Here is a 13,454-nt window from a genome sequence, read left to right on the forward strand (position 1 = left end):
TCCCCTTTTTTCTGGCAACAAAACAGGTGTTAAGATGTTAAAACACCAAAATGAAACGTTTTACAAGGAATCATGTCTGCATTAACCACGATACTGGTGGTCAGAATGCAAACAAAAACAATCCTCTTAATATCTGCATTGTCTTTGAAACTGATTGGTCCGCACCAGAGACGGCTGATGTCGCCTTGCTGGAGTCAATGAAGCAGAGGTTCAGCTGTTGTCAGTATTCGGTTGATCTTTCCATCCTCCCGTCTGATATGTTTGTGATTTGGTCTCTTGATCCTCTTCTTTTTCCGAAGCCTCCTTGAACATCCCGTGATTCTCTTTCTACATAGCACTCAATTATATATGTTGAACCTTCAGTGAAACCTTGCTGGTTTAGTATATGAGAGCTTATAGTACGCTTGTTGGAGAATCCTGGGATCGCCTTATGTAGAGCTCTCTATTCTGAACGCGTCCAGTCTCTGGGCCACTAGCCCAGATCTGTTGACACAAAACTCGACACGAAGCACGAAGACCAAGGATTCCCTGGCCCGTAGGCGCCTTCACTGCTCTCCTACCTCGTCCACCACGGCAGTGACGTCGCTAGAGCGCTTGCTGGACACAACTTACAAACTGGATAAGCACAGAAGGCGCCGCCGCCTCTGCATACCTCTCCCTGCACGTGACATAAGAATACAGTTTTCCTTTTAGGCATCCCATCGGCCGCAATGCTTCCGCCTGGTAGTGTAGTTTCAGCAGCGTTGGTGCAACACAAGCAAAACTCCGGACCAAATTTTACGTTCAACGTCTCATCAGCGGAGTTGGGCTTGCACTGAATGTCGGAACGGGTTCAGAGTGTGCCTGTGTTGAACCAAAGTTGTTGAAATCGTCCATCCCAGGTAAGGACGTGGAATCGTGACGACTATTTTGTATGTAGAGGGACGGGTAAGGGACGGAGGTGGATTGTCGGATTTTTTAAGTTATTTATATTCTCTATAGCTTATGACACGGCCGAGGTGAGTAGCTGATAGAGAATAGTCGAGGTGAGTAGCTGATAGAGTCGAGGTGAGTAGCTGATTGACAAACAAGGCCGATTCAACCGAGGGGACACACAGCCCAGACGACATCCACAACAATGGGCCGATGGCGTCAGCACGGCGTTTGTGCCAGTCTAGGTGCACTTTGACAATCCTGAGGTGATCAGCTCTGATCCCACGCGCCACCGCCAGGGGGGAGCAGGCGACCAGGCGATCCCAGCAGCGTTCGCGACCCCCCCTCCCTCCCCCTCCCTCCCTCCCTCCCCATGCTCTCAGACCTCGCGTGATGGATGCAACGTGGCCCAGCGCTCGCACCCGGACCCCCCACACCGCTCCACACCGCGCGAGCCGCCCACCCACCCAGCCCCCTAATTAGCTAATCCCCCCCCTACCCGACTCCCGCTCCACCATCCTCCTTAATTGATGCCCCCACCCCCCACACCGCTCCCACCCCATCCCCGGCGCGCACGTTCCCTGATCCCTCTAATTATCCCCCCCCCCCACCACCACCCCCCATCTCTCCTCCCCCCGCAGTGCCCGTCGCATCGCGCGTTCCGGCATCAAGGGACGGGAGGCGGGGGGGGGGCAAAATTGGGGGAGAGAGGGGGGGGTCTAGCCTATTGGTACGGAGTGCGGGGGGTGGGGGTTAGAGGGGGAGCAGAAGGGGGAGGGGGGCGGGGTAGATGTGCGGGGTGTGGTCACGTGCACAGCCCCCCCCCCCCTTCTTCGTCAGAGAGAGAGAGAGCAGAGAGAGAGGGGAGAGAGAGAGGGAGGAGAGCGGAGCAGCAATTCCTCCCAGCTCCGCAGTCGCAGCCACCCGCCCTGGGGCTGGACACCAGGCCAGCCGGAGAGCAGCCGGAGAGCCGGGCAGGCAGAGAGACAGAGAGGCAGAGAGGCAGCCAGCCAGCCAGCCAGCGGGACGCTGTGAGCCCGGCAGACAGGCAGACAGGCGGGCAGACAGGCGGTAGGCCAGTCGGACCAGCGGGCATCTGAGGCACCCGGGCTTGGAGCGAACAGTGAGGCAGGCGGAGCTCCGTGGAGCTCCGTGGAGCCCCGGCGATGTCTCCTCGTCGCCAAGCGCAGCCCGCCCGGGATTTATCCGGGATCGCCGAAACGTGAGAGGGGGACTGACTCAGCCATTGCCCTGCAGGATCGAGCCCACTCCCTGCAGGATCAAGTTCACTCCCTGCAAGATCAAGTTCACTCCCTGCAAGATCAAGCCCACTAACTGCAGGATCAAGTTCACTCCCTGCAAGATCAAGTTCACTCCCTGCAAGATCAAGTTCACTCCCTGCAAGATCAAGTTTACTCCCTGCAGGATCAAGTTCACTCCCTGCAAGATCAAGTTCACTCTCTGCAAGATCAAGTTTACTCCCTGCAAGATCAAGTTCACTCCCTGCAAGATCAAGTTCACTCCCTGTAAGACCAAGTTCACTCTCTGCAAGATCAAGTTCACTCCCTGCAGGATCAAGTTCACTCCCTGCAAGATCAAGTTCACTCCCTGCAAGATCAAGCCCACTAACTGCAGGATCAAGTTCACTCCCTGCAGGATCAAGTTCACTCCCTGCAGAATCAAGTTCACTCTCTGCAAGATCAAGTTCACTCCCTGCAAGATCAAGCCCACTAACTGCAAGATCAACCTCACTCCCTGCAGGATCAAGTTTACTCCCTGCAAGATCAAGCCCACTAACTGCAAGATCAACCTCACTCCCTGCAGAATCAAGTTCACTCCCTGCAAGATCAAGCCCACTAACTGCAAGATCAACCTCACTCTCTGCAGGATCAAGTCCACTCTCTGCAGGATCAAGTTCACTCTCTGCAGGATTAATCTTCCTTCTACGCAAGAGCGAGAATCGCTCCCTCCTGGAGTGGCTCCTGTGTTCCAGTTACGGTTACATAGGGTGAGGTGTGCGTGGGAGGGTGAGGTGTGCGTGGGAGGGTGAGGTGTGCGTGGGAGGGCGAGGCGTGCGTGGGAGGGTGAGGTGTGCGTGGGAGGGCGAGGCGTGCGTGGGAGGGTGAGGCGTGCGTGGGAGGGCGAGGTGTGCGTGGGAGGGTGAGGTGTGCGTGGGAGGGTGAGGCGTGTGAGTGGTGAGCGTGTGAGTGAAATGGTGAGTGTGTGAGGCAGTATATGAGGATGAGGTTGAGTGAGAGGTTGAGTGAGTGTGAGGGTGAGTGAGTGTGAGGGTGAGTGAGTGTGAGGGTGAGTGAGTGTGAGGGTGAGTGAGTGTGAGGGTGAGTGAGTGTGAGGTTGAGTGAGTGTGAGGGTGAGTGAGTGTGAGGGTGAGTGAGGCATCGAGTGGATGGCTGAGTCGAGGTGTGTGTGACAGGGTGAGTGGGAGGATGCCTGGGTGAGTGCGATGGTGAGTGGGAGGGTGAGTGAGTGGGAAACGCGGAGGAGACCAGATTAGCGCGTTCCGGCGCTACCACGACCAGAATCTCACCCCCATCCATTACCACCACCTCCACCACCTCCACCACCACCTCCACCACCTCCACCACCGCCACCACCACCTCCACCACCTCCACCACCACCGCTACCTCCACCACCGGGCCCATCCTCCACCACCACCGCCACCTGCACCACCACCACCTCCACCACCACCACCTCCACCGCCACGTCCACCACCACCTCCACCACCACCACCGCCACCCCTACCACCGGGCCCATCCACCACCACCTCCACCACCACCGTGGCCACCATGAGCCGCTACGGGGACGAGATGGGAGGGGGCTCTGGGCGGGGGGGCCGCGGGCCCCACGCAGGAGGCGCAGCGCCCGGGGGCCGCCGCCAGATCTACAAGCAGTCGATGGCCCAGAGGGCGCGCACCATGGCCATCTACAACCCCATCCCCGTGCGCCAGAGCTTCCTCACCCTCAACCGCTCCCTCTTCCTCTTCAGCGAGGACAACGCGGTCCGCAAGTACGCCAAGCGGATCACCGAGTGGCCATATCCTTCCCGTGCGCCCGTCCCGCCGTGGCCCGCCAACCCCACCGGTCGCGTCAACCCCACTACCCCCACCAACCCCCACCAACCCCACTACCCCCCCTACCCCCACCAACCCCACTACCTCCCCTACCCCTACCAACCCCACTACCCCCACCAACCCCACTACCCCCACCAACCCCACTACCCCCACCAACCCCACTACCCCCACCAACCCCACTACCCCCCCTACCCCACTACCCCCACCAACCCCACCAACCCCACTACCCCCACCAACCCCACTACCCCCACCAACCCCACTACCCCCACCAACCCCACTACCCCCACCAACCCCACTACCCCCAACAACCCCACTACCCCCCCTACCCCACTTCCCCCACCAACCCCACTACCCCCCCTACCCCACTACCCCCACCAACCCCACTACCCCCACCAACCCCACTACCCCCAACAACCCCACCAACCCCACTACCCCCACCAACCCCACTATCCCCCCCTACCCCACTACCCCCACCAACCCCACTACCCCCCTACCCCCCACCTACCCCCACCAACCCCACTACCCCCACCAACCCCACTACCCCCACCAACCCCACTACCCCCACCAACCCCACTACCCCCCTACCCCCACCAACCCCACTACCCCCCCTACCCCACTACCCCCACCAACCCCACTACCCCCCTTACCCCCCACCTACCCCCCTACTCCCACCACCCCCACCAACCCCACTACCCCCCTACCCCCCTACCCCCCTACCCCCACCAACCCCCCTACCCCCCTACCCCCCACCTACCCCCTTACCCCCACTACCCCCACCAACCCCCCTACTCCCACCAACCCCACTAACCCCACTATCCCCACTACCCCCACCAACCCCACTACCCCCCTACCCCCACTACCCCCACCACCAACCCCACTATCCCCACCAACCCCACTACCCCCCCTACCCCACTACCCCCCACCAACCCCACTACCCCCACCAACCCCACCAACCCCACCAACCCCACTATCCCCACCAACACCACTACCCCCACCAACCCCACTACCCCCCCTACCCCACTACCCCACCACCCCACTACCTCCACCAACCCCACCTACCCCACTACCCCCACCAACCCCACTACCTCCACCAACCCCACCAACCCCACCATCCCCCTACCCCCACCAACCCCACTACCTCCACCAACCCCACTACCCCCCTACCCCCACCAACCCCTCTACTCCCACCAACCCCACCAACCCCACTACCCCCCTACCCCCCTACCCCCACCAACCCCCCTACCCCCCTACCCCCCACCTACCCCCTTACCCCCACTACCCCCACCAACCCCCCCCCTGATGATGGTGTTGTTGGTGGTGATGATGATGATGATGTTTTTTATGTGGGTTGTGATGACGTGAAAAGGCTTATCCCTCACACCAGCAAATACCCTCCTGTGACGAAATGATGACGAGGGCAGGTTGCAGCAAATAAGATGTTGACTCTCAGAATGTCCGTGATGGTGGTGATGATGGTGGTGATGATGGTGATTATGATGGTGGTGATGATGGTGATGGTGGTAATCATCTGCTCGTTGTCACCACGTGATGCCGCAATTTCCACGTTGAGACGGCGAGTCGCACTTGCTTCTAATCGCAGTAATTGCCGGATTGTAAATTATTGAAGAGAAGGGAGGTCTCCCCAGCCCTCCCTCCTCCCCAACCCCTCCCTCCTCCTCTCCCTCCTCCCCTCCCCCCTCCCTCCTCCTCTCCCCCTCCCTCCTCCCCTCCCCCCTCCCCCCTCCCCTCCCCTTGCATTTGCTCGCCTTCTTGCTCATCCACGTGGTTGGCCACGGATGAGGCTCAAAGCTCCGCACAGATGGATTCAGGAATCGATTTATGTTCCGTACTGAACTGCCACGGTTTAGAGGTCACCTCGGAGTCCAAGCCGCTAGCACCTGGGGGGGGGGGGGTGTACCCAGGCCGCCTCCCGTCCCAGCGCTGTCGGGGTGGTCCCAGGGGATTCTGCGTGGCGAGTTCGTGATGGGGGAGACCCAATCGCACGAGCCACAGGGGTCGTCGCCAACGAATATCAAGGAAGCGAATAGCAGTCGGGGCAAAAACAACTGTGTCGTCACGCGCGAGACATGTGACGACACAGTTGAGGTTGTAGGTGTGTGTGGGTACGGGGGTAATCTTTGTCTCTTGTGAGGGTGTGTGGGTGAGGGTGTGTGGGTGCGGCTGTGGCAGTGTGCGGCTTGGGGTGTTGGTCAGGCTGTGAGGTAAGGGTATTAGGGTGTGATGGTGCAGTGTGTGTGGGTCATGTTGTGCAAATTGTGCTGGCACAGTGGGTGCATCTGCCGGTCATCTCAGTCAGTCAACCCATGGCACCTGGGTCAGTCCCGTGACCTCCTGTTGATGAGGGTGTGAGCCTGGGGGTCTTGAGGGGGGTGTGAGCGTGGAGGTTTTGGAGTGGGTGTTGGTGGGGAGCTGTGGTAGTTGGGGCGGGGTGTAGAGCATCATTTGGGAGACAAAGGCGGCAGGGCGTGGTGCTGGCCACCCAGCCCCTCGTGTGCCGCGTCGGCCTTCATCACAGTACTTGCCTCGGCAGTCTGTGAAAGGCTATACGGAGGATATTTGTACCGAGATGTGCGTGTGCGTGTGTGTTGCGTGTCTCAATGCGTGTATGTATTTCTGGATGTGCGTGTGAGTGTGTATGTTTATGTATCCGCGTGTCTTTGCGTACGTGTGTTTGTGTTCGTATGTTCGTGTGTTCGTGTGTTTGTTGCGTGTCAGTGTCTATGTGCCTGTGTGTTTGTGTGCGCGCGTGCTTGTACCCGTACTGGGTTTCTTCTAGATACACTCAGCCTTAAATAAGTATCCTGGCGCGGTGTGTAAGCGTCCGCACTGGGAGAAAAAAAGCGACCGGGCGTGGTGCTGGCCACCGCACCCCCATGCGCCGTGCCCACTTTCACTCGCTCACAGCACTTGCCCCGACAATCTGTGAAGGCTATACGGGAGGATCTTTGTCTGTGTCGTCTATTATGTAAGTGTGTGTGTGTCAGGGCGCGCATTTGTCGCGGTTGAATGGGCTGGCAGCACCTTCTTCACGTTCATTCCGGCCACAATCTCCTCCGAGCCTTTTATATTGAAAACAAAATCCGCGGAAGTTCCGTCCCCACCGCCATCTCTCTCCGAGGGCTGCCGCGGATTTCCACTGCGATCTCTCGTAAACGGCGACTCGGCGAAACGTGATTTGGGTCAAGGGGCGCGATTTGTCATTTTTCCTTCGCGTTTAGAAACATCTCTGACCTCTGTGTCCCTGCTCTGAAGAAGGTCCATTGCCCGAAACGTCGCCTATTATGTAACGTATCCGCTTGAGAGCAGTGCGTGTTGCTGACGGATGTGTTAGTATTTGTGCTTTGGCTCGAGAGCGACTTCAGATATTTCTTTATTTATTCAAACGAGACACACACCACGTGTGCTGCCCTCTTTGTCTTTACACTGCCGGATGGGAGTCATTTGACCATACTTCACCACGCTGGTCGGTGCGGGTTGGTGGAGGTGGGGAGCACACACGTGGGGGGGGGGGGGGCACGGGGCAAATCCCACTGTGCGGACCTCCCGATGCCTTCAAACTAAACCGGAAGTATTACATCTGACACCGTAACGTAAAAATGCGTTGCCACCCCCCCCCCCCCCCAAAGCGCGGGGGCCCGGGGCGGTCGCCCCGATTCGTTGTACTCCTCTCGAGACGGCTCTGCATGGAGAGCCAGCGTCGTCGATGTTTCTGCTCTGCCCTCTCTGCGGCCTAAGGGTAACATGACGCAAGGAGAAACAATGCGAACGAGAGTCTGCACACGAGACCAGAACAGAAACACCGATTCCTAGAATCAGATTGTGACGATTCGATTCCTTATTCCCCAAGGACTGCATGATGGGGAGAGGGCGGGGGGGGGGGCTGTCCGTGGTGCTGAATGAGGGGGGGGGGGCGCTGTCTGTGGATGCTGAATGAGAGGGGGGCGCTGTTTGTGGTGCTGAATGAGGGGGGGCGCTGTTTGTGGTGCTGAATGAGAGGGGGGGCTGTTTGTGGTGCTGAATGAGGGGGGGGGGGCGCTGTTTGTGGTGCTGAATGAGGGGGGGGGCGCTGTCTGTGGTGCTGAATGAGAGGGGGGCGCTGTTTGTGGTGCTGAATGAGGGGGGGGCGCTGTCCGTGGTGCTGAATGAGAGGGGGGCGCTGTTTGTGGTGCTGAATGAGGGGGGGGGGCGCTGTTTGTGGTGCTGAATGAGGGGGGGGCGCTGTTTGTGGTGCTGAATGAGGGGGGGGCGCTGTTTGTGGTGCTGAATGAGGGGGGGGCGCTGTTTGTGGTGCTGAATGAGAGGGGGGCGCTGTCTGTGGCGCTGAATGAGAGGGGGGCGCTGTTTGTGGTGCTGAATGAGGGGGGGCGCTGTTTGTGGTGCTGAATGAGGGGGGGGGCGCTGTTTGTGGTGCTGAATGAGGGGGGGGAGCGCTGTTTGTGGTGCTGAATGAGGGGGGGGGGCGCTGTTTGTGGCGCTGAACGAGGGGGGGGCGCTGTTTGTGGTGCTGAATGAGGGGGGGGCGCTGTTTGTGGTGCTGAATGAGGGGGGGGGGCGCTGTTTGTGGTGCTGAATGAGGGGGGGGCGCTGTTTGTGGTGCTGAATGAGGGGGGGCGCTGTTTGTGGTGCTGAATGAGGGGGGGGGGGCGCTGTTTATGGTGCTGAATGAGGGGGGGGGCGCTGTTTGTGGTGCTGAATGAGGGGGGGGCGCTGTTTATGGTGCTGAATGAGGGGGGGGGGCGCTGTTTGTGGTGCTGAATGAGAGGGGGGGACGCTGTCCGTGGTGCTGAATGAGAGGGGGGCGCTGTTTGTGGTGCTGAATGAGAGGGGGGCGCTGTTTGTGGTGCTGAATGAGGGGGGGGGGCGCTGTTTGTGGTGCTGAATGAGAGGGGGGCGCTGTTTGTGGTGCTGAATGAGAGGGGGGGCGCTGTCCGTGGTGCTGAATGAGAGGGGGGCGCTGTTTGTGGTGCTGAATGAGAGGGAGGGCGCTGTTTGTGGTGCTGAATGAGGGGGGGGGCTGTTTGTGGTGCTGAATGAGGGGGGGGGCGCTGTTTGTGGTGCTGAATGAGGGGGGGGCGCTGTTTATGGTGCTGAATGAGAGGGGGGGCGCTGTCCGTGGTGCTGAATGAGAGGGGGGCGCTGTTTGTGGTGCTGAATGAGAGGGGGGCGCTGTTTGTGGTGCTGAATGAGGGGGGGGGGGCGCTGTTTGTGGTGCTGAATGAGGGGGGGGGGGCGCTGTTTGTGGTGCTGAATGAGAGGGGGGCGCTGTTTGTGGTGCTGAATGAGAGGGGGGGCGCTGTCCGTGGTGCTGAATGAGAGGGGGGCGCTGTTTGTGGTGCTGAATGAGAGGGAGGGCGCTGTTTGTGGTGCTGAATGAGGGGGGGGCGCTGTTTGTGGTGCTGAATGAGAGGGGGGCGCTGTTTGTGGTGCTGAATGAGAGGGGGGCGCTGTTTGTGGTGCTGAATGAGAGGGAGGCGCTGTTTGTGGTGCTGAATGAGAGGGGGGCGCTGTTTGTGGTGCTGAATGAGAGGGGGGGCGCTGTTTGTGGTGCTGAATGAGAGGGGGGGCGCTGTTTGTGGTGCTGAATGAGAGGGGGGCGCTGTTTGTGGTGCTGAATGAGAGGGGGGCGCTGTTTGTGGTGCTGAATGAGAGGGGGGGCGCTGTTTGTGGTGCTGAATGAGGGGGGGGCGCTGTTTGTGGTGCTGAATGAGAGGGGGGCGCTGTTTGTGGTGCTGAATGAGGGGGGGGGCGCTGTTTGTGGTGCTGAATGAGGGGGGGGGCGCTGTTTGTGGTGCTGAATGAGGGGGGGGGCGCTGTTTGTGGTGCTGAATGAGGGGGGGGGGGGCTGTTTGGGGTGCTGAATGAGGGGGGGGGGGCGCTGTTTGTGGTGCTGAATGAGGGGGGGCGCTGTTTGTGGTGCTGAATGAGAGGGGGGCGCTGTTTGTGGTGCTGAATGAGGGGGGGCGCTGTTTGTGGTGCTGAATGAGGGGGGGGCGCTGTTTGTGGTGCTGAATGAGAGGGGGGCGCTGTTTGTGGTGCTGAATGAGGGGGGGGGCGCTGTTTGTGGTGCTGAATGAGGGGGGGCTGTTTGTGGTGCTGAATGAGGGGGGGCACTGTCCGTGGTGCTGAATGAGGGGGGGGGCGCTGTTTGTGGTGCTGAATGAGTGGGGGGGCGCTGTTTGTGGTGCTGAATGAGGGGGGGCGCTGTTTGTGGTGCTGAATGAGGGGGGGGCTGTTTGTGGTGCTGAATGAGGGGGGGGCTGTTTGTGGTGCTGAATGAGGGGGGGCACTGTCCGTGGTGCTGAATGAGGGGGGGGGGCGCTGTTTGTGGTGCTGAATGAGGGGGGGGGCGCTGTTTGTGGTGCTGAATGAGGGGGGGGCGCTATTTGTGGTGCTGAATGAGAGGGGGGCGCTGTTTGTGGTGCTGAATGAGGGGGGGGGCTGTTTGTGGTGCTGAATGAGGGGGGGGGGGCGCTGTTTGTGGTGCTGAATGAGGGGGGGGGCGCTGTCCGTCGTGCTGAATGAGGGGGGGGGGGCTGTCCGTGGTGCTGAATGAGGGGGGGGGGCTGTCCGTGGTGCTGAATGAGGGGGGGGGGGGGGCTGTCCGTGGTGCTGAACGATGAGCTGCGCTGTCCCTGGTGCGCATCGCCTCATCTAGGCCCAAACGCCAAGCGGCCAGCAACAAGTAGCATTATTTTCGCTGTCATAGATTAGATTGCAATGAACACGTTTGAGCACCAGCGTTGTTACTGTCATATTTTGGGGAAAAGAGACGTATATATGTTGAACTTATTTCGCACCGTATGTAACCAACCATGCTAATAGGACGAGTGGTGGAAGGACAACAAACCAAACAAAAAAGACGACGATGATGGGAGGAGGGAATTCCATAGGGGAGCAATGCGAGGAGTGTTGTGATGAGCAGTGTGGTGAGTGGATGAGTGTGTTCAGTGACCTGTAAGTGTGGTGAGTGGGTGGGTGAGTGAGTAGATGGGTGAGTGAGTGAGTGAGTGGGTGAGTAGGTGGGTGAGTAGGGGGGTGAGTGGGTGAGTAGGGGGGTGAGTGGGTGAGTATGTTGTTGTAACCTGCAGTCTGCTGTTTGAACGCAGTGTGAACGAGACGACACAGTCAATGTGTTGTAACGGGGGGGGGGGGGGGTAAAGGCAGGAGGATGTTGTGGTGGAGGGGTAGGAGAGACCTGGGGGATGGGGGAGGGGGGCTTAATGAACTATGGTGCCCCCCACCTTCCCCTCTCCACCGCGCGACGTTTAATTAAGCAGCGCAGTAATTGCCGGATGAAATAGAGGAGGAATCTCTGCATCGACTGCAGCAACCCACGCGTGTTTTAAACAAGTGACGACCCTCCTCTCTCCTGCTCCCCCTCCTCCATCGCCTGCCCCCTCCTCAACTCTCCTCCCCCTTGGTTCTGCTCCACCCCCCACCCCGACCCACCCTGCCAGCCCCGCCTGCACGTCCTGAGAGGCCACAAAACTTCTAGAACACAGAAATTCTGGTCCACGTCGACCTGACTCTCGCTGAAGCGACTCGCAGGCGGCGGTGCAGCTACGGCGTGGAGAGTGCGCAGGAGGTGCAACTGCGCCATGCCCAGGCGCCGGGCTACAAAGAGAGAGAGAAAGGGGGAAGAGGAAGGACTTGAGCATTCCAGTCCTTGGCTGCCACTCCGTTATTACTCTCGACCATCATACCCCGAGCCAAGTCGTGCTCTGCCCAAGCCACACTTCTCGGCACGGCGTCAGTCGCTGCGCATGCCCCCTCGTCCACGTCTTCCTCTTAAGTATCACCCCCTCGCCAGGCATTCTCCTTCTCCTCAAACCCCCTCCCTCCACCTCCCCCCCGTCTCGCCCCCCCCCCCCCGTCTCGCCCCCCCCCCCGCCTCCTTCCACGAGTCAATAATGAGGAGCTGCGCGGAGTTGGTCACATTTCCCGTTAATGGCGGCGAGTGGAGCGCCGCGCGTGGCTCCGTGCCCCGTGACTCCTCTGGGTTCACGTGTGAGTGAGCGAGCGAGTACACGCGAGTAGACGTGGGTTCTCGTGAGCGCGTACACACCGTGTCCATCCTTGACCTCTGCCCTCCCCCGCACGCCCTTCGAGTACCTGATCCTTGCGACGATCATCGCCAACTGCCTGGTGCTCGCGCTGGAGCAGCACCTCCCCGCGGGGGACAAGACCCCCCTCTCGGACCAGCTGGTGCCCCACCTACACCCCCACCTACACCCCCACGTCTACACTGGCACAACACAAACAAAGACCACCCTACCTAGCCTCGCACCGCCGCTGGGGCAAGTGCTGTTGGCGAGTAGCACCGCAGATGAAGGCCGGCACGCCGCACCACGATGGGGGTGGGTGGGCCAGCCCTGCCGCCTTTGTCTCCCCAATGTTGACGCTTTACATAACAGCATCAGATTGTAATGTTTAAGGCCGTGAGTGGGAATCGAACTCGGGGCACGCCTGGTTCACAGTGCACAGCGCTCACCACTGTGTGACCGCTCCACTCAAACCTATTTACACACCTTTACAAGCCAATATACTGTCTACTGGAAATACTATAGACACTCCGACACACCCATATACCCCTATACACACCCATACAAACCTATAGACGCATACAGCCCTATACACCCCTATATAAGGCAAAGATCCCCGTATCGACTTAACAGGCTGCAGCAACAAGTGCTGTTCGCGATCAGCGCCTTTGAAGGCTGCTGGCACGACCCCCGAGGTGGTGGGTGGCTATCACCACCCCTATGTATACTCCCCTACACAGCCGTACACCCCGGACTTACATATGCACACTCCGTATACATCGCATATACACTGGGGCACCTACACACACCCGACGTAGACAAAGATCTCGCGCACAGCCTGACCGCTCATGACACCCAGCCGCCTCGTCCACGCTACACGTGCCGATCACTACAAGTGAGCCTCTCTCCCTGCTCCCCCCGACCACGTGACCCCCACCCCCCACTGTGACCCCTCCCCCTACCGGCAGGATGTGACCGAGCCGTACTTTATCGGCATCTTCTGCTTCGAGTGCGGCATCAAGATCGTGGCGCTGGGGCTGGCGCTGCACCGCGGCTCCTACCTCCGCAACGGCTGGAACGTCATGGACTTCGTGGTGGTCATCACGGGGTAAGGGTTCCCAGGCTGCGGCGTGGATACCGTGCAGGCAGGAGACATGTCGATGGCTGTGAACGTGCAGGGGGGGGGGGGGGTGGAGGGAGGCCACAGGCGGCAAGTTGCGGCGACAAGCCGCTGGGGCGCGCGGCAGGACACGCGGCCCTGGCCGGCAGACACCACGTGACGACTCTTCACGCGCGGCGCTCTGCCAGGCATCGCCCCCCCCCCCCCCCCCAGTGATTGGCTCCATCTCCTCTTTAAACGATGGCGCTCATCTACTTAAACGATGGC

At 59.9% G+C, this 13,454-nt stretch overlaps 1 protein-coding gene across 1 annotated transcript; it reads left to right on the forward strand.

Annotated features, from left to right (window-relative positions):
• Positions 1–3,089: 3,089 nt before the first annotated feature.
• LOC133341660 (voltage-dependent P/Q-type calcium channel subunit alpha-1A-like) lies at positions 3,090–13,179 on the forward strand. The gene is made up of 4 exons (XM_061550252.1): positions 3,090–4,014; positions 11,564–11,631; positions 12,063–12,230; positions 13,036–13,179. The coding sequence occupies exons 1-4, from the start codon at positions 3,720–3,722 to the stop codon at positions 13,177–13,179; spliced, it is 675 nt and encodes a 224-aa protein (XP_061406236.1). The 5' UTR covers positions 3,090–3,719.
• Positions 13,180–13,454: the final 275 nt, after the last annotated feature.

This window comes from Lethenteron reissneri, chromosome 12, assembly GCF_015708825.2.
Source record: "Lethenteron reissneri isolate LAM-NWPU_2019-01 chromosome 12, ASM1570882v1, whole genome shotgun sequence".
Lineage (NCBI taxonomy): Eukaryota > Metazoa > Chordata > Hyperoartia > Petromyzontiformes > Petromyzontidae > Lethenteron > Lethenteron reissneri.